Source organism: Bos indicus, chromosome 26 (genome assembly GCF_029378745.1).
Source record: "Bos indicus isolate NIAB-ARS_2022 breed Sahiwal x Tharparkar chromosome 26, NIAB-ARS_B.indTharparkar_mat_pri_1.0, whole genome shotgun sequence".
NCBI lineage: Eukaryota > Metazoa > Chordata > Mammalia > Artiodactyla > Bovidae > Bos > Bos indicus.
Genome location: NC_091785.1, coordinates 31,014,470 through 31,039,400, shown reverse-complemented (window position 1 = coordinate 31,039,400; position 24,931 = coordinate 31,014,470). Strand labels below are relative to the sequence as shown.

Genomic DNA, 24,931 nt, shown 5'->3' with positions numbered 1-24,931 from the left:
AGATTAAACCTAATTTCTTTAAAAGAAAGGACCATTGTTGGACATGGCAATTAGTCCCACTGCAGTTTGGGAAATTATCAGCTCATATGTAGTCATTCAATAATATCCCTTACTATAGTCAAACTATTTAAATATTAAATATACTGACTGCACAAGGATAATTGGGAAATTAAGAGTCCATTTAGCTTCATGTTAGAAGTAATGAAATCCATAAGCTCTCTAAGGTGACAGCCATACATGTGACATATTTTATGCACCTTAAAAAATTGTAATTCCTTAGCTATAGATGGTTTGTCTATAACTTCTACACGTAGGGTTGTGATCACCTTGCATTTCTATTATAAACTAACATAAATGAATGTAGGGGAACAAAAATATTTCAAAAACTGTATCTATTTTCATTTTTAAGAAACAATACCCATTAAAAAAAAAAAACGACATTAGGTTACTGCCTTTAAAGTTCAAGTTCCATTATCTTAAGATATAAACACACTTTGATATGAGATTTTTATAAAAACCACACATACACACAAGCTTCAGGTAGAGCTGTAATAAACAAATTCCTTTTATAAACACAATTTTAACTGAAAAGCCACAGTAGATGGAAAAAAAAAAAAAGAAGAAAGGATATTACCTGGTAAAATCCAGTGACATCTACAATAGTTTTACAGCACATTTAAGCATTCTACGGTTTTATATCTTTACCTGCCTTCCATTTCTTAGTTGCTCCTTAAAAAATTGCCAATTACGACTATAGGTTCAACTTCAAACTTCGTCCTGATTTTGAGTGCCAGGAAAAGCAAAACAACATTCCAAATTTCCATCTTAATGTTATAACCTCACTTCAAAAATGGTTTTATTTAAATTACAATGCCCATCTAAATAGAAAAAAAAAGAAAACCAAGCAGCAACATGTAATTATACATAATAGTTATTCATTATATGGGAAGTGTTTTTTAGGATGGTATATCTAGAATGCACTTGCTCTGTGAGTCTCTTCAGTAATTAAATTGACTTAGACCAACACTATCAAAAGTAAGAGTACTGTAATAAGGGGCACACATTTACAATACTGCTAGCCTTAAAAGCAGTAAAGCAAAAGAAAATATACCAAATAGCACATGCATATCTCACAGAACTTCCACTGAACTATCAATGACTTTTATGCAATGTGCTCTTTTCTGTAACTTTATTAACAACTACCAAAAAAGGAAAGATGAGATTGAAATCAATGGTACTGAACTGAATTGTTTGAAGCCAGTGCCCCATTTGTGGGGAAAAGTGCATTTAATTCAGCAGCAATATAGCACAGTGTGAAGATATTGTGCTTAGACGCAGATATTCCAGAACTGAAAGATGTACAAGGCAAGTCAAGATATAAAACCATAGTACACTGTTAAATAACCTTGAAACATACATATATTGCAGTGTTCAAAGAAAAACATTCATTTCATTGTACAAGGCTAGGGAGAAATCCTTAAAGTTACCTATCGCAGTTTATGATATAATAAATACATATCTATATAGCATTGTATATACATATATAGAATGTGTTTATGTGTGTTTATGTGTATCTTTTTCTTTTTTTGCCAAATTATTCTGTTAGTTTCTGTGGATCTGCAACTTTCAGGAATGAAAACTCCTTTACACTACAAGTTTCTGTTCCCCTAAACTTCAGAAAAGATATTTATACTAGAAAAGGTATCAATACTTTCCCCCAACCCAAAGACTTACTTCAGATATTTTGCTTCACAATTGATCAGAGAAACACAATTAAAGGAATTCAAAATTTTTTGACTGTATCTTTTCACTTTGCCAGTTGTTTCAACAAGCAGATATCTTTTAATATTAAATCAGCTGATGCAAATTCTTTAGCAAAGGATATAAATGAGATTTTGCTGATCAAAACAGAGCAAATCAAAACCAAAAAAAAATAAAATAAAATAAAATCCAGTGATTTACTCTGACTGTAAACAATATATAAAATTCAAATCTCAAATTTCAAAATAAGTTAAAAGAAAAATTCTACCTTCAGGGCCTATAATACTAAAAAGATCTGACAATTGGTAAGGGGAAAATATATATGAAAAGTTGCAACAAAATTGCTTGCCCAGAATTTTTGCTAAGAAAAAGTATATCTAACTATACTACCTCTGGCCCTTAAGTTTAATAATTTCATAATTTGTTGGCAAATGTTTTAAGCAAACTGGCATATCATATTACACAACAGAAAAACATCCATCAAGTTCAGCAAAGAAAACTTATATAAGCTTTTTGTACAGAATTTAAAAAAATCTAAATGGCTATGATTCCTCTATTAGCAGAAACACATAAACATAGTCTTTATAAATCTGCCAAATATATCAATATCTACATAAATAGATACAGATATAGATATGAAACATTAACGGCAGTCTATTTTTGAACAGTGTGTGGGACCAGCAGATTTGTATCAGACCATGGCACGATATGGACCCTGCATCTTTAGGAACTGAATGATGAAAGAAGGACCCCCAGCAACAATCTGAGGTGGAAGATGGCTGAGTGGACAGTTCTCAATACTCATGATTGAAAGCTTGCTGCAAAGAGCCAGCTCAAAGGGAAGGCTATGCAGGTTGGGGTTGTCATTCAAATACAGTTCTTCTAGATTCTCCAGTGTACCTGTTATAAAAAATAATTTTTAAAAAGTTAGTTATTATTTAAAAAGCTCAACTGAGCATGATCCTTATCCTGGGTATCACGCATACTGAACACACAGTGCCTTTTACTCTCTTCTCTTAGTTTTAAAACTCTCTACAACCATGGATCTCAAACTTTCCTGCTTATTCAAATAAACAAGGGAGATTTTTAAAAAGTGATGTCCAGGTCACGTGCTATACCAATAAAAATCTCTTCCTTTATGTTTGGTTTTCAAGCTCAGTTTCTTTGAAAAAATATATACTGTATCTCCAGAGACTCTGTTTGGGATAGCCTGGCATTCATGTGTATTTTAAATTTCAAAAATTATATAATCAACTTACATAGTAAGTGCCTATAATTACTTTCATGTTGAAGAAATGTGATCATTTCTCTTAGTAATAAATTTCTCACGTGAAAGGTTAAGAGAGTTATTATGTATTTGCCAGTAAGGCAAAAGTCAATTTATGTAATCTTTAAAAATTTTTCCTTAGACCATCTTAGGATACTCATACTTTCTAGGCAAATAGTCTCAAGCAATTGCATGTGGCCAGCTGGATAAGCACACTAGAAATAAGTATATAAAGTTGCTTTATGAGTTTCCAATTTTTTAATTTCAAAATCTTAATATTTGACAGTGGTATGTAATAGAACTAATTTAAAAAGTTACTAGATATTGGATTTGTTTACATTTAAGATTTTATGTATTATTCAGAGCAACCTTACGGAAAGTTACTAGAATCCATATTTTATAGATAGGAACCTGAAGCTTAGGGAGGTTCTGTACCTTATTCAATGCCACAAAACCAGAAGCAGTAGAGCCAGATTTTGAATTGTCTATTGTACTCCAAAACCATCCTTAACCACTCATCTATAGTGCCTCTGAAACAGCATGGTATAGATGAGAGAATAACAAATGGGATTACTAATTTTAGTACTATGTGACTGTAATTGATTAAAACACTGTAACATGAAGCAACTTGCACTGCGTAAAATTCAAGGTGTTCATATTGACAGTATGAAATAATGGGTATGAAAACACTTGGAAAATTCTAAAGTAACTCAAATATTAACATTAATCAAATATTAATATCAATCCTAAAACCTCATAAGGGAAAATTCTTTTGGCATAAGAAACTAATTTAATTCATGCTTGTGTAATTTTTAAACTTGGAAGAAAAAGAACTCCTCCAAATTAACGTTAAATCTACTGAAATACAAGTATGCTAAAACATTCTCAAATATTATGTTAAACTCAATTCCCCATGAGGAAACCTAATAAAAACTAACCAACTACTACTATTACTACTAGTGCTCTATAAAAAAAATCTTGAGCTTGATGTAATTTGAGTAAGTTGACAAAAATAGTAGATTTATTTATCAGAAACACTGCTTGAACACATGTTGTAATAACTAATGAAAGCATGTTATTAGTACAGTCAAATACCCAAAGGGTTCATACCAATTTCCTCAGGAAGATGAGTAAGTAGGTTCTCTCCAAGGCCTAGATGTGTAAGATTGGTAAGGTGACCAATGCCTCTGGGAAGAGTGGTCAGTTGGTTGTTTGTCAAGACTAATTTCTAAAAGGTTAACAAAATAAAAGACGGTTACATGTATGTTTCCTGTAACTGATGTAAATTTTTTAAAAATTACATCTACTAAACAGCAAGATAAATTTATAGGGAAATTAGATTGACTAATATTATATAGTAGTAATGTAGTATTAGTCACTCAGTCGTGTCTGACTCTGCGACCCCACAGACTGTAGCCCTCCAGGAATCTCTGTCCATGGGATTCTCCAGGCAAGAATACTGGAGTGGGTTGTATTCCTTTCTCCAGAGGATCTTCCCAACCCAGATACTGAACCTGGGTCTCCTGCATAGCAGGCAGATTCTTTACTGTCTGAGCTACATATTATATAAAAATCACTAAATAACTTTTTCTTTCAAACACTATCATTTGTTAGGAAGACAAAAGCAGCTAGGTTACATGAACATAAAATTCAGCTCTAATAGGAAAATCTATTTGGTCCAAGAATAAAAAAATGTACAATTTGGAATGCATCCCAAAAACTTTAATTATATACCTATAAAATCATCAGAATGTTTTACCTGCAAATCCTTAAGATAAGCAATTTCATTTGGCAAGGATTCCAATTTGTTCTCCTCTAGATCCAATTCTCTTAACTTCCTAAGGTTTCCAAGGCCATGAGGAAGCTTCTTTAGAAGATTGTTTGATAATATTAAAACCTAAAGAGAAATCATTGATAATGTTTGACAACCCACAAAACAGAAATATATTATCATCATGTGCCTTAAAATTAAGCAATGTTAATTTTCTAAACAGTGAATATTTAGGGTAATGTCTAATTATATAACAAGATATTAAACTTACTATTCTAAAAAAAAAATTACCATAGTCACTGGAAACAAAATAGTTTGATGAAGTCAAAACTAATGAAAGCAAAAGGAAAGAATTTAAACTAAATTACAAAAAATATGAAAATTATTAACTACTTGCACTAAGATTCATACAGGTAATGGTATTTTGATACTGAATGGTTACAAATATCTATCTAATAGGAAACCAATTATTTATTCAAAACTCCTTACAAGCAAGCCATCATTTAAGGTAGGTAACAATTGACTTCTAAACTGCCTATATCAATCCACTAGTTATTATTTGTAGTAAATTTATTACATTGCAGGGCATCCTGCAGTATCTTGAATAAGAAGGGGAAAAAAGGTTGAAGAAGATACAAGTCTTCATTCTCAGAGAAGTTATAGTGGAGGGGGGTTAGGTAGGCAAACAATACTGAGTATGGGGATAGTGAGAAGAGCACTAAATGGAAAGATCTATGTAAGGTTCTAGCTAAATTTTTATGCCCACTTATTTCTTCCAAAGTTATACTACATACAATGAAGTAAACATATTCAATAAGACCAAGAAAATGACAATAGTAGCTATCACTGAGTTTACTACTATTTGTATGCATGCTAAGTTGCTTCAGCTGTATCTGATTCTTTGTGACCCACTGGACTGCAACCCCCCAAGCTCCTTTGTCCATGGGAGTCTCCGGGCAAGAATACTGGAATGGGTTGCCATACCCTCCTCCAGGGGATCTTCCCAATCCAGGGATTGAACCCATGTCCCCTGTGTCTCTTGCACTGGCAGGTGGATTCTTTACCACTAACACCACATATTAAATGAAAAATGTGCATTACTGCATTTAGTCTTAATTACAATTCTATGTGGAGAAGGAAATGGCAACCCACTCCAATATTCTTGCCTGGAAAATCCCATGGATGGAGGAACGTGCCAGGCTACAGTCCATGGGGTCACAAAGAGTAAAACACAACTGAGTGACTTCATTAGCACTAGCACAATTCTATGAGGAATATATTACTATCCCCATTACTTTCCCCAGCTGAGGAAACTGAAGCTTGGGTACATTAAATCCATAAATAGTTAAAAGGGGAATTGTACCCAGATCTATTTGGCTTCAAAGTTCCTGCTGTTAGCCATTACACCATACTTTTTCACCTTATTAAATACAATAATAAAAGAATAGAAAAATTAGAATTTTTAAAAAAACATGAGGACAATTTTAGAAATATTTACTATTAGTAAGTTTTTTCATCAAAAGAGTGAAAATGCTAGGGATTCAGAGGCAGGAGAAATCTTTGAGGAAGTAACAGGAAGGTAGATCTTTGTTAACTACTTTAACAACAAAGTAGTTGCTAAATTGTGTCTGAGTCTTTGCAACTCCATGGACTGCACGGATCTTTAATTGTGAGAAATAATTTTAAAAGAAAAATTTTAAGGGGATGAGAAAAGAGCATTCTAGATACTGGGAACAATAAAGGTACAGAGCTAGAAATATGCACACATTGCCAACAAAGAAACTAATCAATTCAGTTAGTAAATAAAAGAGGAGGTGGGTAATTAGGATGAAAAAGTAGGTCAGAATTATATGAAGGGTGCTGAATGCCAATATGAGGAACCCAGAATTATTTTAGAGGACAATGGTATAGCATTCTTACAAAGAATTAAGAAAAAAAATACAAAAGATGCTGCGCTTTAGAGACCCTTTCTTTCAAAGATAGTTTATAGTATTCAAACCGACCGACTTTTAGTGGGCAAGAGTGATTCAAAAGCATTGAGCCCAGATTAAGTCAACACTTCATCATCCTAATACAGCTGCATGTTTAAGAGAGCACTACATTTCTTTTTTTAATTGACAGAATCTGGACTATTTATTTATTTATGACCACTTCACGTGGCATACAGGACCTTAGTTCTCCAACCAGGGATCAAATCCACACCCTCTGCATTGGGAGCGAGGAGTTTGAACCACTGGACTGCTAGGGAAGTCCTGAGAGCACTAACATTTCTAATTATGATCTTCAATTATGAAACTGATTAATTGTAAACTTCATAAGTGAGGTAACTGTGGAAAAGTCTAATGAGTTCTAAATGTTCTTTTATACTCACCTCAAGAGAAACAAGACCAGACACATCCTCAGGGATCTTTGTGAGCTGATTGGTAGCTAAATTCAATTCTACCATACTGGTCCAAGTTCCAAAATCCAAGGGAAGTGATGTCAATTGATTGTCCTGACAGAGATAAAACGAAGCATTCAAGGTAAAACCACAAAAACAAAGCTCCATATGTAACTCCCTATAGAAAGAGAATTCTTAAACAGAAAAAGACATTCCCTTTTTTTAGTATCTAAATATAGAAAGAAAGAAAAACAAGGAACAAAAACACTCAGCCTCCAAAGTTTTCCATACAGTTAAGTTCAGTCACTAAGTCGTGTCCGATTTTCATGACGCCATGGGCTACAGCACGTCAGGATTCCCTGTCCATCACCAACCCCGGAGCTTGCTCAAAATGATGTCCATCTAGTAGGTGATGCCATCCAACCATTTCATTATCTGTAGTCTCCTCCTCTTGCCTTCAGTCGTTCCCAGCATCAGGGTCTTTTCCATGGAGTCAGTTCTTCACATCAGGTGGCCAAAGTATTGGAGTTTCAGCTTCAACATCAGTCCTTCCAATGAACACCCAGGACTGATCTCCTTTAGGATGGACTGGTTGGATCTCCTTGCTGTCCAAGGGACTCTAGAGAGCCTTCTCCAACACCACAGTTCAAAAGCATCAATTCTTCAGCGCTCAGCTTTCTTTATAGTCCAACTCTCACATCCATACATGACCCCTGGAAAAACCATAGCCTTGACTAGACGGACCTTTGTTGACAAAGTAAGGTCTCTGCTGTTTAATATGCTGTCTAGGTTGGTCGTAACTTTTCTTCCAAGGAGTAAGTGTCTTTTAATTTCATGGCTGCAATCACCATCTGCAGTGATTTTGGAGCCCAAAAAAATAGTCAGCCACTGTTTCTACTGTTTCCCCATCTATTTGCCATGAAGTGACAGGACCGGATGCCATGATCTTAGTTTTCTGAATGTTGAGCTTTAAGCTAACTTTTTTCACTCTACTCTTTCACTTTCATCAAGAGGCTCTTTAGTTCTTCACTTTCTGCCATAAGGGTGGTTATCATCTACATATCTGAGGTTATTGATATTTCTCCTAGCAATCTTGATTCCAGCTTGTGCTTCCTCCAGCCCAGCGTTTCTCATGATGCACTCTACATATAAGTTAAATAAGCTTATATATATTGACACACTAATATACAGCCTTGACAAACTCCTTTTCCTATTTGGAACCAGTCTGTTGTTTCATGTCCAGTTCTAACTGTTGCTTCCTGACCTGCATACAGGTTTCTCAAGAGTCAGGTCAGGTGGTGTGGTATTTCCATCTCTCAGAATTTTCCATAGTTTGTTGTGATCCACATAGTCAAAGGCTTTGGCATAGTCAATAAAGCAGAAATAGATGTTTTTCTGGAACTCTTTTGCTTTTCCATGATTCAGCAGATGTTGGCCATTTGATCTCTGGTTCACCTGCCTTTTCTAAAACCAGCTTGAACATCAGGAAGTTCACGGTTCACATATTGCTGAAGCCTGGCCTGGAGAATTTTGAGCATTACCTTACTAGCGTGTTAAGATGACTACAATTGTGTGTAGTTTAAGCATTCTTTGGCATTGCCTTTCTTTGGGACTGGAGTGAAAACTGACCTTTTCCAGTCCTGTGGCCACTGCTGAGTTTTCCAAATTTGCTGACATATAGAGTGCAGCACTTTTACGGCATCATCTTTCGGGATTTGAAATAGCTCAACTGGAATTCCATCACCTCCACTAGCTTTGTTCGTAGTGATGCTTTCTAAGGCCCACTTGACTTCACATTCCAGGATGTCTGGTTCTAGCTGAGTGTGAGTGATCACACCATCGTGATAATCTTGGTTGTGAAGATCTTTTTTGTACAGTTCTTCTGTGTATTCTTGCCACCTCTTCTTAATATCTTCTGCTTCTGACAGGTCCCTACCATTTCTGCCTTTTATTGAGCCCATCTTTGCATGAAATGTTCCCTTGGTAGCTCTAATAGTCTTGAAGAGATCTCTAGTCTTTCCCATTCTATTGTTTTCCTCTATTTCTTTGCATTGGTTGGTGAGGAAGGCTTTCTTATCTCTCCTTGCTGTTCTTTGGAACCCTGCATTCAAATGGTATATCTTTCCTTTTCTCCTTTGCTTTTCACTTCTCTTCTTTTTATAGCTATTTGTACAGCCTCCCCAGCCAGCCATCTTGCTTTTTTACATTTCTTTTTCTTGGGGATGGTCTTGATCCCTGTCTCCTGTACAATGTCATGAACCTCCATCCATAGTTCATCAGGCACTCTGTCTGTCAGATCTAGTCCCTTAAATCTATTTCTCACTTCCACTGTATAATCATAAGGGATTTGATTTAGCTCATACCTGAATGGTCTAGTGGTTTTCCCCACTTTCTTCAGTTTAAGTCTGAATTTGGCAATAAGGAGTTCATGATCTGAGCCACAGTCAGCTCCCGGTCTTGTTTTTGCTGACTGTATAGAGCTTCTCCATCTTTGGCTGCAAAGAATATAATTAATCTGATATCGGTGTTGACCATCTGGTGATGCCCATGTGTAGTCTTCTCTTGTGTTGTTGGAAGAGGGTGTTTGCTATGACCAGTGCGTTCTCTTGGCAAAACTCTTATTAGCCTTTGCCCTGCTTCATTCTGTACTCCAAGGGCAAATTTGCCTGTTACTCCAGGTGTTTCTTGACTTCCTACTTTTGCATTCCAAGTCTATGCCCCAACCAGTAATGCTGAAGAAGCTGAAGTTGAACGGTTTTATGAAGACCTACAAGGCCTTTTAGAACTAACATCCCCAAAAAGATGTCCTTTTCATTATACGGGACTGGAATGCAAAAGTAGGAAGTCAAGAAAAATAAGTTTGTTCACTACAAATTAAATCGCTGGACAAACCATTTTTCATTTCTTCCTTCCTTCTGCAATAAAATTTCTTTTCCTTACTACAAATGTGATTCATTCATGGTAGAGAATATAGACAAGCAACAAGAAACTAAAAATCACCCACTGGGAGAAAATAGTTGCAAATCATATAACTGACAAAGCATTAACATCCAAAATACATAAAGAACTGCAACTCAACAGTAAAAAAAGAAAAACCCAAACAATCCAATTAAAAAATGAGCACAGCATAAGGAAGAAACAATTGCCCATTCTGATAAATCATAAATACACTAAAAGTACTAGTTAAAGTAGTGATTTTCCCCTAACACAAATAGAGGCTTACCTTCATATTCAGCTTACTTAATACTTTTGCTCTGGAGAAAATTCCAAATGGGATTTTGTTGATTCGATTGTGTTCCATATTGAGGGAATAGATAGTGGAAAATTGAGATGGACCACCTACTGGATATAACTGGAAGCAATTTCTAGCTAATGTCAAACTATTCAGTTTCACAAGACTTGATAAAAGACTCTGTTAAAAACAAAAAATGAAATAAGCATAATAATTAGAACTATAACAAGACTTATTCTGTAGAACATAGAGCAGCAGTACCAAACAAATGCCTGGGAGAGTCTTGCAGGTAACAAATGACAGACACTGGCTGGGCCGGTTCTATAATGCCTCATCCAGAAGGAAAGTCATTCACTACTCAGCTCTAGCTAATTGTTACCTTGCAGGGATGTGCAGCCAATATAGTCAGATTTTCAGAATTTAGGAAGAAACAGGAAATTCATTTACTTATATTAAATCTCCTTTTATTCTTTGGCTTTATTTAAATTACTTTACAGGGTAAAGATAATGTATCTGTGGGTAAGAGGTGTTTCATGAGTGGCCAGTTTGAGACCTCTCATACAGGATCTTACAGAGGACTGGTATCAGACAGTCCTGGGTCTGAGTCCTGACTCCATCACCTGCTGTGTATTCAGTGCTATTCAAGTCTTGGTTAAGTATCTATCTCTAAATTATTATTAAGATTAATATAATACCTGACACAGAATAAGGTATCATTCAGTAATTTAAATGTTCCTTTTAAGAATATTAAATTCAGAAGGTAACACTACTTTTTGATATTATATAATACATTGCTTTTCCATACTGTAAATTTCTGAGGGAATATACATCTATCAAACAAGTATTCACTTAGCACATAACCCCATATTCCCTCTTACTTCAGTCCCCCACCGTGTAACCAGAGTACTAGGTGTTTAGTATTATAAAAGGATCTCTACCATCAGGAAGACTAAATTCCATTTAGAGAAATAAAGCACACAGATAGGAAAAAGAAAATAATATACAACTCTATATAATCAATAATAAATTATACAGAATAGGCTCTTGCTATTCAAAGTCTGGTTTAAGGAAGAGCAGCATCCGTATCCCCAGAGAGCTTGTTAGAAATGTGGACTCTTAGGCCCCACCTCCACAGAATCATAATATGAATCTTAAGATTTCCAGGTGATTTGTATGCTCATTAATGTTTGAGAAACACTGGTTCAGGCTATAAAATAGTTTTAAATCCTGGTCCCATCTTTTAGTAGTTCATGACTTTGAGCAAGTTATCTCTCTGAACCTTTGTTCTATTCATTTGTAAGAGGATGATGTCTTGTTTTATAGGTTGTAGTAAAGATTTTTTAAATAAATAAATATATATATATAAGTAACTTTATAAGTCACTTCTTTATTTAAATTCAAAGAAAAGGAGAAATACTGGAATAACTGGAAAAGCAGAAGACAATTGAAAGTGAGTGAAATCTTAAAGGATGAAAAACCATTTTAAATACTCAGAGAAGCAGAAGAAAACATTCTGGATTGCTGTAAGGCAGCTCTCCAACCTTTTCATTCTAAGGTCATACTGTGAAGCTTTGAGGTTGCTGACCATTGCTGCAGAGTCAAACACATCTGGGTTCCCATCTCAGATCTTCTACTTACCAGCCTTGTAAGCTTCAGTGAATTAATCAATCAATATATCTCTCACTATATTCCCAGAAAAAAATATTTCAGGGTGACACATGTGGCCAAAAACATGACTTCTCAAGTCTTATTTCTTTATTTGATGAGACCACTCCAATAATCAGTAGGATTACAGTGAAGATAAAAATGAAATAATACATGTAAAGCTTCCAGCCTTATGCCTTGAGTATATGGGCTTAAATTTATTAAGTTCCTTCTCCTTTAGTCTTTGGGTATCCATTAAAACTAGTCCATTTGCAGACAGTCTTCAAATGGAAAAGTATATAGTGATTTTGCCAGCTCCGATTTCAGCAATATAATGAGCCCCCTTTGAAAATCACTTTCCCGATTTTTCTTGCCAGCTTGAATATCTAAGTGCTGTTTAATGGTTTTTATTGTTTTTCTTGTTATTATAAATGCAGATAATTACACATTTGCATTAAGAATATGCTACTTCCAAAGCACATAGACTACCTTTAAATAAAAATGCTTTCCAATGTTTGAACAAGGCCTATCAAGTATTTCATCCATACTTCTCTATCTGAAAATGGGTATGTTTAAATATACACACACACCCCTTCTTCCATAAACAGACTGAAGAGAGCTGTCTTCTTTATAATTCTCCTATCAAAAATAAATCCTGACTTATTTCAGTCACAAAGTTATATGAAAGTACTCAGCACATGTCTTTATCCTAAGATACCCAATAATTATGTTTCCCTTCAGTGACAATATGACTGGATATATAAATAAATGTTAAAATTTCTCACTAGGTGAAACTTGGTATATACCTAGTCTTTACATTTAGACATAATGACACTGTAAAAGAGGTCAGTCTTACTTAAACTCATAAATCACACCCTAAAAGAATGCCAACAAGATCTAATTAATGTGTTAATTATTTGCCTTATTATGGGATATGAATCACTGTTAGAAAAGAGGATGACATTAAACAGTAGAACTTCACCCATTTTCAAGTTAAGAATTACCATTATCACAGAAATTTAAAAATCCAAACAGTCTAGCTGTCAGGGCTATATCTACAATCTGTGGATTCTATTCCTAATCCCAAACTACTACTTACTACTAACAATAGTGCTCTTTTGCCACAGGTGAAATACTGTCACAGTAGTTTTAGTGAACTGGTCCAGACTAGAAACTACACAAGGTATTTTTAATTATTAGAAAAAAAAGACTTTGCAAAGTTCAGTCAATCCATTAAGTCCATAATTCTTCTCATGTTAGAATACTACAGTAAAATATGCTTGAATAACTATAAGCAAACTTACTAGTTGCTGGGTATGCTAAAACATACCTACTCTTTCTTTTTTGGAATTTTTTTATCTCAGCGATGGGATACGTATCACAGCACACCCATTATTTAAGCAAACTCAATCATCAAATTTACCAAGCTGTAAAGACTGATTAATCTTCCCTTCATTATGTTATAGACTCGTTTCAAGAGTTTACCATAATTCACTTCTTACCTCTGGTAAAGTAGAAATGTTATTGTTCTCTAAATTTAATTCTTCAAGTGCACTGCATTTTGCCAATGATCTGGGTATTGCTGACAGTCTGTTGTATCTCAGACCAAGACGACTTAAACTGGACAGATTTCCTGTGAACATAAAAAAAAAAAAAGGAATTGTTTTTTTTAATCTGATAAGCCTGTCACTCTCCCAGGCGATTATCAAGCAATATTTATAAATTACTTTCAAGTACTATTTCAGCAAGAGCCCTAACTTTTTGTACCAAAAAACTACACAGTACACTCTACCAATTAGGATGAAACTGAAGCCACTTTTGTGTCCACCGTCTTAGAGAAATAATGAAATACACAGCTACAAGTCAATTTTTAAAATCAGTTATTGGAAAGTATTGGCACACTTAAATAAAATATTAACCTTTAGACAAGGCCCAGCTGAATAACATCAAAGTAATAAATGATAGAAGTTTACTCCTTGGAAGAAAAGTTATGACCAACCTAGATAGCATATTCAAAAGCAGAGACATTACTTTGCCAACAAAGGTTCGTCTAGTCAAGGCTATGGTTTTCCCAGTGGTCATGTATAGATGTGAGAGTTGGACTGTGAAGAAAGCTGAGCGCCAAAGAATTGATGCTTTTGAACTGTGGTGTTGGAGAAGACTCTTGGGAGTCCCTTGGACTACAGGGAGATCCAACCAGTCCATTCTAAAGGAGATCAGTCCTGGGTGTTCTTTGGAAGGAGTGATGCTAAAGCTGAAACTCCAGTACTTTGGCAACCTCATGCTAAGAGCTGACTCATTGGAAAAGACTCTGATGCTGGGAGGGATTAGGGGCAGGAGGAAAAGGGGATGACAGACGATGAGATGGCTGGATGGCATCACTGACTCAATGGACATGAGTTTGAGTGAACTCCAGGAGATGGTGATGGACAGGGAGGCCTGGCGTGCTGCGATTCATGGGGTCGCAGAGAGTCGGACACTACTGAGCGACTGAATTGAATAAATGATAATTACTTAAAATACGAGATGCACAATTATTTTGTGAGATCAGAAAGGTTCAATATTTTTCATGAGTTTAAATATAAACAATCCAAAATTTCTCTAAAAAGTTGACTTGATGGTTAAAAATTTCTCAAAATAATTTTTTATGAACAAAAGTGAAAGCTACAGTCTCTCATTATCTAAGCATATCCAGCTTGAGCATATTAGTCACTATTGAATACCTAAAATGAGCAGAGCAGAAAAACAGACATTTTATACTTCTATAGCCAAGACCCATGGTAAGCTATATATAAGCTACATGGATGAATATGATGATATCTGCTATCACAGGTTTAAATCAAATTTAATTTGAAAATAGTATAAACTCATTTTGATACCAAAAAAGATGAGTAATGAGAATTTAGTTCAATGTATTTTTTTTTTTTTTGTCATGGCTGGTTAATTTCTGATTCAACAATGTAATTGTTGCTACAACCTTTTTAGTTGGGCTAGGTTAAATGTTAGCCTCTAGTTTTAAATTCAACAGTATAACCAGTATTAGAAATTAAAAGGATACTTCATTTTATTATACTCTTCTTTATTGTGCTTCACTGATATTGTGTGTTTATATATCAAAGGTTTGTGGCAACCATACTTTGAACAAATCTACTTGTGCCATTTTTCACAAAAGCATTTGTTCACTTAATGTCTCTGTGTCACATTTTAGTAATTCTTGCTACATTTCAAACTTTTATGTTATTATTATACTTGTTTTGGAGATCTATGATCAGTGATCTTGGATGTTACTAGTGTAATTGTTTTGGGGTGCCATGAACTGCACTTATTTAAGATGGTGAACTTAATTGATAAATGCTATGTATATTCTTTATGCTCCACCAAACAGTTGCTTCCCTGTCTCTCTCCCTCTCCCCTGAAATACAACAATATTGAAATTAAGCCAATAATGACCCTACAGTGACTTCTAACCAAGTCAAAGTCAGAATTGCATGTCTTTCACTTTAAATCAAAAGCCAGAAATAACTGAAGAAAATCAAAAGAGCTACTCTATAATCTGAATGATACTTTTTCAATAAAGTATTTTTAATTAAGGCATGTATAGTTTTTAGACAAAATGGTACTGCACACTTAATAGACTACAGTACTGTGTAACAGAACTTTTATATACACTGGCAAACAAAAAAATTTGTGTGACACTTTATTGTGATAGTTGCTTTGTTGAAGTGCTCTGAGATGGAATCGACAATATCTCCAAAGTAGGTCTGTATAGAAGTGGATGCCTGTGTCACACAACATTTTGGAGATAAGTATTTTGGTGCCTTTCAACTTTCAGCAACTATCTGATGTTTGTCAATTTCTTTCGAATTTCTGCTTTGACTATTTTTCAGAAAGTCATTGTATGAATAACTTTTAGATACATTACTCCAATATTTACAGAAAACATGTATTAGCCTACAGAATAAGTTAAGCCTTAAACCTAGCAGAGCAGTCACCTTGTCTCATATTCCTCATCTAGTTATATTCATTTGCATCTTTCCAGCCTGGTAGGCTGCAGTCCATGAAGTCGCTAGGAGTCGGACACGACTGAGCGACTTCATTTTCACTTTTCACTTTCATGCATTGGAGAAGGAAATGGCAACCCACTCCAGTGTTCTTGCCTGGAGAATCCCAGGGACAGTGGAGCCTGGTGGGCTGCAGTCTACGGGGTCTCACAGAGTCGGAGGCAACTGAAGCAACTTAGCAGCAGCAGCAGCTCTTGCTGAAGAAAATAGTGATCAAAATTGTAAGAAATGTCCAAATGGAGCTAATTTTTACCCTTTACATTTTTAAGAGTTAGTTACTAGTATCAAAAATACTCTGATAAGTCTATATACCATAAGTCTAGCCAACTACAGTGCAAAAAAACCTTAGCAATCATTTCAATTCCTGCAATTAGAACTATTCCAGAGGTATGGTATACTCATTTTCATTACGTTCTTATAACAGTGTTTGGAAACTGGGTCAAGAGTTCACTAGTTATGATTAATTAAGATTTCCAACAGGCAGAAAACTGAATTAAAAAGCAACAGTAAAAACGACCACTTAGAAAAGACAAGTTAACTTTGTCTTTACAGTGCTTCCTAAATTAAATAAGGATGCTTCACCAGTGTCTTTCTAATGACACTCCAGGGATATGTGTCAATTTTGGAGGTGGGGGCGGGGAACAAGCAGAGAACTGGATCACTTTCCAAAGTTCCAGAGAATTCAGAGATTAAAAATAAGTGCAAGAACATTATTATTTCTATCAGTGAACTATGACATTGTAGTGTTAGTTGCTCAGTCGTGTCCGACTCTGCGACCCCATGGATTGTAGCCCACAGGCTCCTCTGTCCATGGAATTCTCCAGGCAAGAATACTGGAGTGGGCAGCCATTCCTTTCTCCACTATGACATTAAATATGATACAAATATTACTTGGAAATTGGGCTGGCAAAAAATAATCTGCTTTATGATGAAATTATAGTCAAGTTTCTAATAGCAAAAAATGGGGACAACCTTTATGTTTAAGAATTGATGCATAATTATTTAGATTGAAGGCATCACAGTGTAACAGCAAAAACAAAGGATATTCTATATCTACGTGTCCCTGGGTAAGTTACTTAACTTAGTCTATCTCCTCATCCATAAAGTGAGGATAATGTCTAATATCTGACAGGGTTGCTCTAATGATTAAATACAATGTATGTAAGATACGTAGTACAATGACTGATATGAAATAGATACTCAAAAGATAATCCTATTCTATGGTACTACTATAGTCTGCTATATTCTGTACCTATTAAAATTATTCTACAAAAAATCTTGTAAGATATGAAAGACTGTTATGACATTAAATGAAGTCAGGTAACAAAATCATGTGTTTTGTATGATCTGTATGATTACATACACATGCAAAGAGTTCAAGTTATCTCTATATGATAGAAATAGAGATTAAATTTTTTTCTTTGAACTGTCTAGAATTTCCCTAATTTTCTATAATTTTTTAATTTTAAAATGTCCTTTTGATAAAGAAAAATTCTGTAATTCTGAAGTCAGTTTAATTTTAAAAACTGTGATATCTTTATACCATCCTTTTATTGAATGAATAGTTTACATTATGGAGAAGCTTTATATTAACACAGAGAGGTAAGATGTTTGGACACTTTACACTGTGAGGCTCATTTTCTCCATACAGTGAGGATATGAGCTAAGCTGTGGAAAAACAGAGCATGGTGGTTTCAAGTTTCAGACAGTCAACCCCCCCACCCCCCAAAAAAGACAAGAGATTAAAAAGATACCCAAGCAGCACCAATAAGAACCATCTGAGAGTACTCAGAATGGACTTTAGCATAAGACATGTGAAGTGACTTGATGGCAGAGCTAGAATCAAACTCAATTGGCTCCTTATCAAGTAATCGTTTTTTGCGAATTTTATCGACCCTGATCCAGTGAACTAGTTTCCTCCTGACACAGAAGCATGATATGCTCATTCTTGCCTCCATGCTGTTTGACTGTCCTTGCTGTTCAGCTCACGGAATGCATTTTTTATTCCATACTAAGTCCAGCATATTTCTTCATGAAGTTTTCTCTGGCCATTCTATCAAGATCTTATTGATCTCCCTCTAAACCGGACACATGGCTACATGCTGTTTTCATTATACATTAGCATTTTACTTAAAGTCTACATTGCTGGTTGTTTCATGGATTAGTTACTTCCCCCAAGAGACTGAAAATCCTTTAAGTAAGGGAGCTTGCTATGCATTTCTACTGAAATTTGCACAGAATTTCAGTGCAAAGCACACACCAGGCTTTCATTCATGCTTTCGTATTTACTAAAGACGCTAAAATATTTCACCATATGGCCTCCTTTCCATTAGGAACAAGATGTAAAAACTCAGAATTATATGAGACTCATTAAAAGCTTTTTTTCTTTGACCCATTCTCAACTTATAAAATAGCATGTCTCCAAAACACAGATGTTAACTGGACATGATTTTAAAGTACATAACAGATTTTCCTGGTCTACCTGACTAAAAATTAGTTCTTTTAAAAATATTCACTTTAATTTTTCCTGGGATACCCAATGACTAAGCAGCCCATTTTTAGATATCAGAGAATGAACTAACCATTGCACTCCTCTTATCACACCAAATAAATTTTCAATTACAAAATATATAAGTATAACTTACTTTACTGCCCAGAAAACCATGGTGTGTAATCCAATATGTACATATTGAGATCCTTCTCTTAAGCTTTTACTTCAGTTCAGCTCAGTCGTGTCCGACTCTTTGCGACCCCATGAATCGCAGCACGCCAGGCCTCCCTGTCTATCACCAACTCCCGGAGTTCACTGAGACTCACGTCCATTGAGTCAGTGATGCCATCCAGCCATCTCATCCTCTGTCGTCCCTTTCTCCTCCTGCCCCCAATCCCTCCCAGCATCAGAGTCTTTTCCAATGAGTCAACACTTCGCATGAGGTAGCCAAGGTACTGGAATTTCGGCTTTAGCATCATTCCCTCCAAAGAAATCCCAGGGCTGATCTCCTTCAGAATGGACTGGTTGGATCTCCTTGCAGTCCAAGGGACTCTCAAGAGTCTTCTCCAACACCACAGTTCAAAAGCATCAATTCTTCGGCGCTCAGCCTTCTTCACAGTCCAACTCTCACATCCACACATGACCACAGGAAAAACCATAGCCTTAACTAGACGAACCTTTGTTGGCAAAGTAATGTCTCTGCTTTTGAACATGCTATCTAGGTTGGTCATAACTTTCCTTCCAAGGAGTAAGCGTCTTTTAATTTCATGGCTGCAGTCACCATCTGCAGTGTTTTTGGAGCCCAAAAAAATAAAGTCTGACACTGTTTCCCCATCTATTTCCCATGAAGTGATGAGACCGGATAAGCTTTTACTTATACATATACAAATTCAGGATTTTTTAAAATGTTTCTCTATTTGTCTTTATATAAATGGGATCATTTTGCACACTTTTCCTCCTAAATAACAGGTCATAGAAATATTTTCTTGTTGAGTAAATACTGATATACTTCATTTTATTTAACCACTGTACCCTATTATATGTATAATTATACAATTATCTAATCATCCCCAATGGACAGCATTTGTTCCTAATATTTAAAAAGGAATTCTATAATGAACGTCCTAATAGATACTTGTGTGTACATGTGAAAATATTTCAGATGTATCAAAAGATAGCAATATCTTAAATCTTAACAGACAGTGCCATTAGGCTGTATCAATTTCATTCCCACCAAAACTGAAGGGCAGTCCCCATTAACTCACATCCATTTAAAATGGGGAAGGAGACCCAGAACTGCTTCCGGGCCAAGGGGGAAGGAGCCGCCATGGAACCTAGCGGGGTGGCGGGGCTGACGGGGCCAAGGGGAAATTTAAAAAATAAATAAATAAATAAAATGGGGAAGGAGGGAGGGTATCAATATTTTATTCCTTGCCTATCGCATGCCCATGGCCACTACAAGACTGGTAAAGAGATGGAAATTTTCCTATAAGCAGTGATAATGTCTGAGTACAAAGAATTTCAAAAATCTTTTGATAAAATTTTAATTTGCTATACCACGTTGAAGATAAAAAAGGCACTCAATCTTAAAAAATAAATAGAAGAAGCTCATCCTCTGTCTCTCCTTCATACCACTGCTTTCCCTATGTAATAAAGCTGTTCCATGGTAATAAAATGGCTGAAGCATTCACCAACAGGTCTATGAAATGCCTGAACTCCACCCACCCCCCCAGTGGGATTGAAGAGGATGAACTTTAAAAATTGTACTCTATGAGAATATGCTATTCTGATGAAGCAATTAACATCTGCAAAGGACTTGTCACTTTCTTGAGAGCATGGTATGCTCAGAGTCATCCACATTTTGTCAAAATGCACTACTCTCAGCAAAATAAAAAAGGTGAAAAAAAATTAACGATGAAATATCAACACTGTCTTATGCCAGAAAAAAAAAAAAAAAACTTGACATGAGAAGTCTGGCATTTACTGTGATTCACCCCCTGCAGTGGTTTCAACTCTAGCCTCTTTCAGTAAGTGGTTTTAACCACAAAGTAAACTGCAACCTAGAAATCAAGCCACAGCTTGCTTTAATATTGAGCCACTGTGACTAAGAAATAAAATCAATGTTGCCAACGCTTATAAATGTAGGCTGATCACTGTCAATCACTGGCATTTAGCTTTCTAAGTGCTTAACTTTGACAGTAAGTTGCTCTGTGTTCTGAATCTGACAGCTTGTTTTCTTATGCTGTCAGATTTTTAAAATATGGAAACATTAAATGGCTATGAATTAAAATTAATGCTTTCAATTTCAGCAAAAGAAATCAGCATTTTTAGGTTAATTTAGTGTAACTTTTGAGTAAGCCTCTAACTCAAACAGTCTTTATCTTATTTTAACAAAGTAGCAAAAAATCACTAGAAAAGGCATACAAGTTCTAACAATGAAATATTGTTAAAGGTACAATTTTTTTCCAGAAACATTAAACTAATAAATTGAAAATAAACTTAAAAGTTATATAAAATGTAAGGCCAGGATCTCTAAAACTCTTAGAGGAAAACAGAGACAAGACACTCTGATATAAATGTCTGCAATATCCTCTTTGACCACCTCTTAGAGAAACGGAAATAAAACAAAAACAAGTGGGACCTAGTTAAACTTAAAAGCTTTGCATAACAAAGGAAAGTATAACCAAGATGAAAAGACAACCCTCAGAATGGGAGAAAATAATCATAAATTAAACTAACAAAGGATTAATCTCCAAAATATACAAGCAGTTCATGCAGCCCTATGCCAGAAAAGCAAACAACCCAATCAAAAAGTAGGCAGAAGATCTAAGCACACATTTCTCCAACGAAGATATACAGATGGCCAACCAACACATGAAAAGATGCTCTACATTGCTCATTATTAAAGAAATTCAAATCAAAACTACAATGAGGTATTACCTTACACTGGTCAGAATGGTCATCAAAACAATCTACAAACAATAAATGCTGGAGAAGGTGTGGAGAAAAGGGAACTCTCTTGCACTGTTGGTGGGAATGTAAATTGATATAGTCACTATGGAGAAACAGTGTGGCTATTTCTTTAAATACTAGGAATAAAACTATCATATGACCCAGCAATCCCAACTGGGCATATACATTGAGAAAATCATAACTGAAAAAGACACATATGCCTCAATGTTCACTGCAGCACTATTTATAATAACCAGGACATGGAAGCAACCTAGATGTCACTGACAAATGAATGGATAAATGACAAATGAAATGGAATATTACTTAGCCATAAAAAGAAAAGCATTTGAGTCAGTTCTAGTGAGGTGGATGAACCTAGAGCCTATATGCAGAGTGAAGTAAGTCAGAAAAAGAAAAACAAATTCTTGTATATTAACACGTACATATATGGACTCTAGAAAAATAGTACCAATAAACATTTGTAGGGCAGTAATGGAGACGCAGACATAGAGAACAGACTTTGGACACAACGGAGTAAGGAGAAGGTGGGCCGAACTGAGAGAGTAGCACTGAAACATAAACATTACCATATGTAAAACAGATAACTAATGGGAAATTGTTGTATAACACAGGGAGCTCAACATAGTACTCTGTGACAACCTAGAGGGGTGGGATGGGGTGGAAGTTCAACAGGGAAGGGACATATGCATATTTATGGCTAACTCATGTTGTGTGGTGGAGAAGGCAATGGCACCCCACTCCAGTACTTTTGCCTAGAAAATCCTATGGACGGAAGAGCCTGGTAGGCTGCAGACCATGGGGTCGCTAGAGTCGGACACGACTGAGCGACTTCACTTTCACTTTTCACTTTCATGCATTGGAGAAGGAAATGCCAACCCACTCCAGTGTTCTTGCCTGGAGAATCCCAGGGACGGGGGAGCCTGGTGGGCTGTCATCTATGGGGTTGCACAGAGTCGGACATGACTAAAGCGATGCAGCAGCAGCAGCAGCATGTTGTGTGGTAAAAGCCAACACAATGGTGTAAAGCAATTATCCTCCAATTAAAAGTAAACTTATTAAAAAATATTCTTAAAAGTCAAAAACTCAAAAGAATACCACCATTAAAGAGAAAACTAGTAAAGGTGTTACATGTAAGTAGAACTGTAATTACCTAAAATCAATTACTAAAACTCTATTTGTTGATATAATTACTGTAACATTTCTTCAGAGCACAGTGTAACAAAATGAGATATGAATTATTCTGTGCTCTAGCCTTGAAGGCAAAGTCTTCTTGTATATTTCTCTCACTTTGAAAAGAAATAGAAAATAAAAAATTTTTCCTATTTCAGATCCCCCTCTCCCTGATTTCATAAAACCACTGGAGACCTCAGAAGGCTTTCAGTTCAATTCAGTTCAGTTGCTCAGTTGTGTCCGACTCTTTGCGACCCCATGAATTGCAGCACGCCAGGCCTCCCTGTCCATCACACACTCCCGGAGTTCACTCAGACTCACGCCCATCGAGTCAGTGATGGCATCCAACCATCTCATCCTCTGTCGTCCCCTTCTCCTCCTGCCCCCAATCCCTCCCAACATCAGAGTCTTTTCCAAGGAGTCAACTCTTCACATGAGGTCAAAGTACTGGAGTTTCAGCTTTAGCATCACTCCTTCCAAGGACACCAGGACCGATCTCCTTTAGAATGGACTGGTTGGATCTTCTTGCTGTCCAAGGGACTCTCAAGCGTCTTCTCCAACACCACAGTTTAAAAGCATCAATTCTTCGGCACTCAGCTTTCTTCACTGTCCAACTCTCACATCCATACATGACTACTGGAAAAACCATAGCCTTGACTAGACAGACCTTTATAGGCAATGTAATGTCTCTGCTTTTGAATATGCTATTAGGTTGGTCATAACTTTCCTTCCAAGGAGTAAGCGTCTTTTAATTGCATGGCTGCAGTCACCATCTGCAGTGATTTTGGAGCCCCCCAAAATACAGTCTGACACTGTTTCCCCATCTATTTCCCATGAAGTGATGGGACCAGATGCCATGATCTTCGTTTTCTGAATGTTGAGCTTTAAGCCAACTTTTTCACTCTCCTCTTTCACTTTCATCAAGAGGCTTTTTAGTTCCTCTTCACTTTCTGCCATAAGGGTGGTGTCATCTGCATATCTGAGGCTTCAAGACTCTAAATATGTTTTTGAGCACTCTTTCACTTAACCGCAATCAGCTGTGCCAATCTCCCCAGTTCCTTCTGCCTCTTCTCTACAGTGTGAGTTGTCAGTGATCTTGGCACTGCTCAGCCTGGAAGTAAATGGCATTGCTTATTGCCAAAGAGTGATAACTACTCTAGGAGTATTTATATCTCAAGCAAAAAAGAGTTAAAAATATCTGGATATACTTGTGAGGAAAAAAAAAGGCAAATAATTAAAAACGATTTTTGGAAAAGTAACTGTAAGGTGATAAAAGATTTGATTTTCAATTGTGAATTCAGTGCAAGTTTCTTTGGTCCAGGGAAAAGAGACAGGGCAACTCCTATGGGACTAGCATCAACTCTCCAAGACAGGTGTTGGGTTTTTTGTTTTTCATTTTAAGTTATACTTTTCAACTAGTAAACCAGGGGGAAAAAAAAAGCAAAGTATCAGAATTATACTCCAGCTAAGTTTGTCACTGATGGTTTGGGGTGAATTGCTCTTCTCCAATAGATGAGAGAGAGAATCTCAAAGGTGAATTATGACTGTTGAGATTTGTAACAGATCAAGACCTGCATGTTCAGATTTCTCATCAAATCTCAACCTTCTGCAATACAATCAAACCATGGGGGATAAGAGGGATGGAGAAAGGCAAAGAACTATCTTAATAAACACAGTATATGATAAATGACTATAATATTATAAAAACTTTCAACACACAATACTTAACTCACTTTGCTATTACTTGGGATAACAGCTGTATTTAGTTTGCTGACAACTATCAAAGCCTATTTATATTTACTATAAAAATTTATAAATGAGATATATAAATTTTTATTATCATTTATGTTTCAGTTCTTATTGATTTCCAATACATATTTGTAATCTGACCATGTAGAGTGTGTTAGAAGTCAGGCACTTGTGTTTTTCTGAGATAACATGTCAATTACCCAAGATTAATAATGAAGTCAAATGTTTTCATATTAACAAGCACACTTGAAATACAGAAGAATTACTTCAGATAGAAATGCAAAATTAAGAAAGCCAGGAGAAAGAATACATGGAGACGCTATCCTCTGTCAGAGGAAGTGAATCCAAAGGACCCTAGTCTTAATAACTGGATTGCTTTATCATCCTCTACGACTTATGCTTTCTCTATTTGCCAACACTATTTTAGTACTT

The 24,931-nt window shown here is 35.8% G+C and overlaps 1 protein-coding gene across 4 annotated transcripts in view; it reads right to left on the bottom strand.

Annotated features, from left to right (window-relative positions):
* Positions 1 to 535: 535 nt before the first annotated feature.
* The window catches only part of SHOC2 (SHOC2 leucine rich repeat scaffold protein), an 87,741-nt gene continuing 63,345 nt past the window's right edge, over positions 536 to 24,931 (bottom strand). For all 4 annotated transcript variants that reach the window (XM_070780820.1, XM_070780821.1, XM_070780819.1 and 1 more), the window contains exons 4-9: positions 13,558 to 13,688; positions 10,403 to 10,591; positions 7,171 to 7,293; positions 4,788 to 4,925; positions 4,139 to 4,256; positions 536 to 2,661 (exon numbers count right to left, since the gene is read on the bottom strand). In XM_070780820.1, the coding sequence (XP_070636921.1) occupies positions 2,453 to 2,661; positions 4,139 to 4,256; positions 4,788 to 4,925; positions 7,171 to 7,293; positions 10,403 to 10,591; positions 13,558 to 13,688 (908 nt within the window). In that variant the 3' untranslated portion in view covers positions 536 to 2,452. The remainder of the gene's footprint in view (positions 2,662 to 4,138; positions 4,257 to 4,787; positions 4,926 to 7,170; positions 7,294 to 10,402; positions 10,592 to 13,557; positions 13,689 to 24,931) is intronic.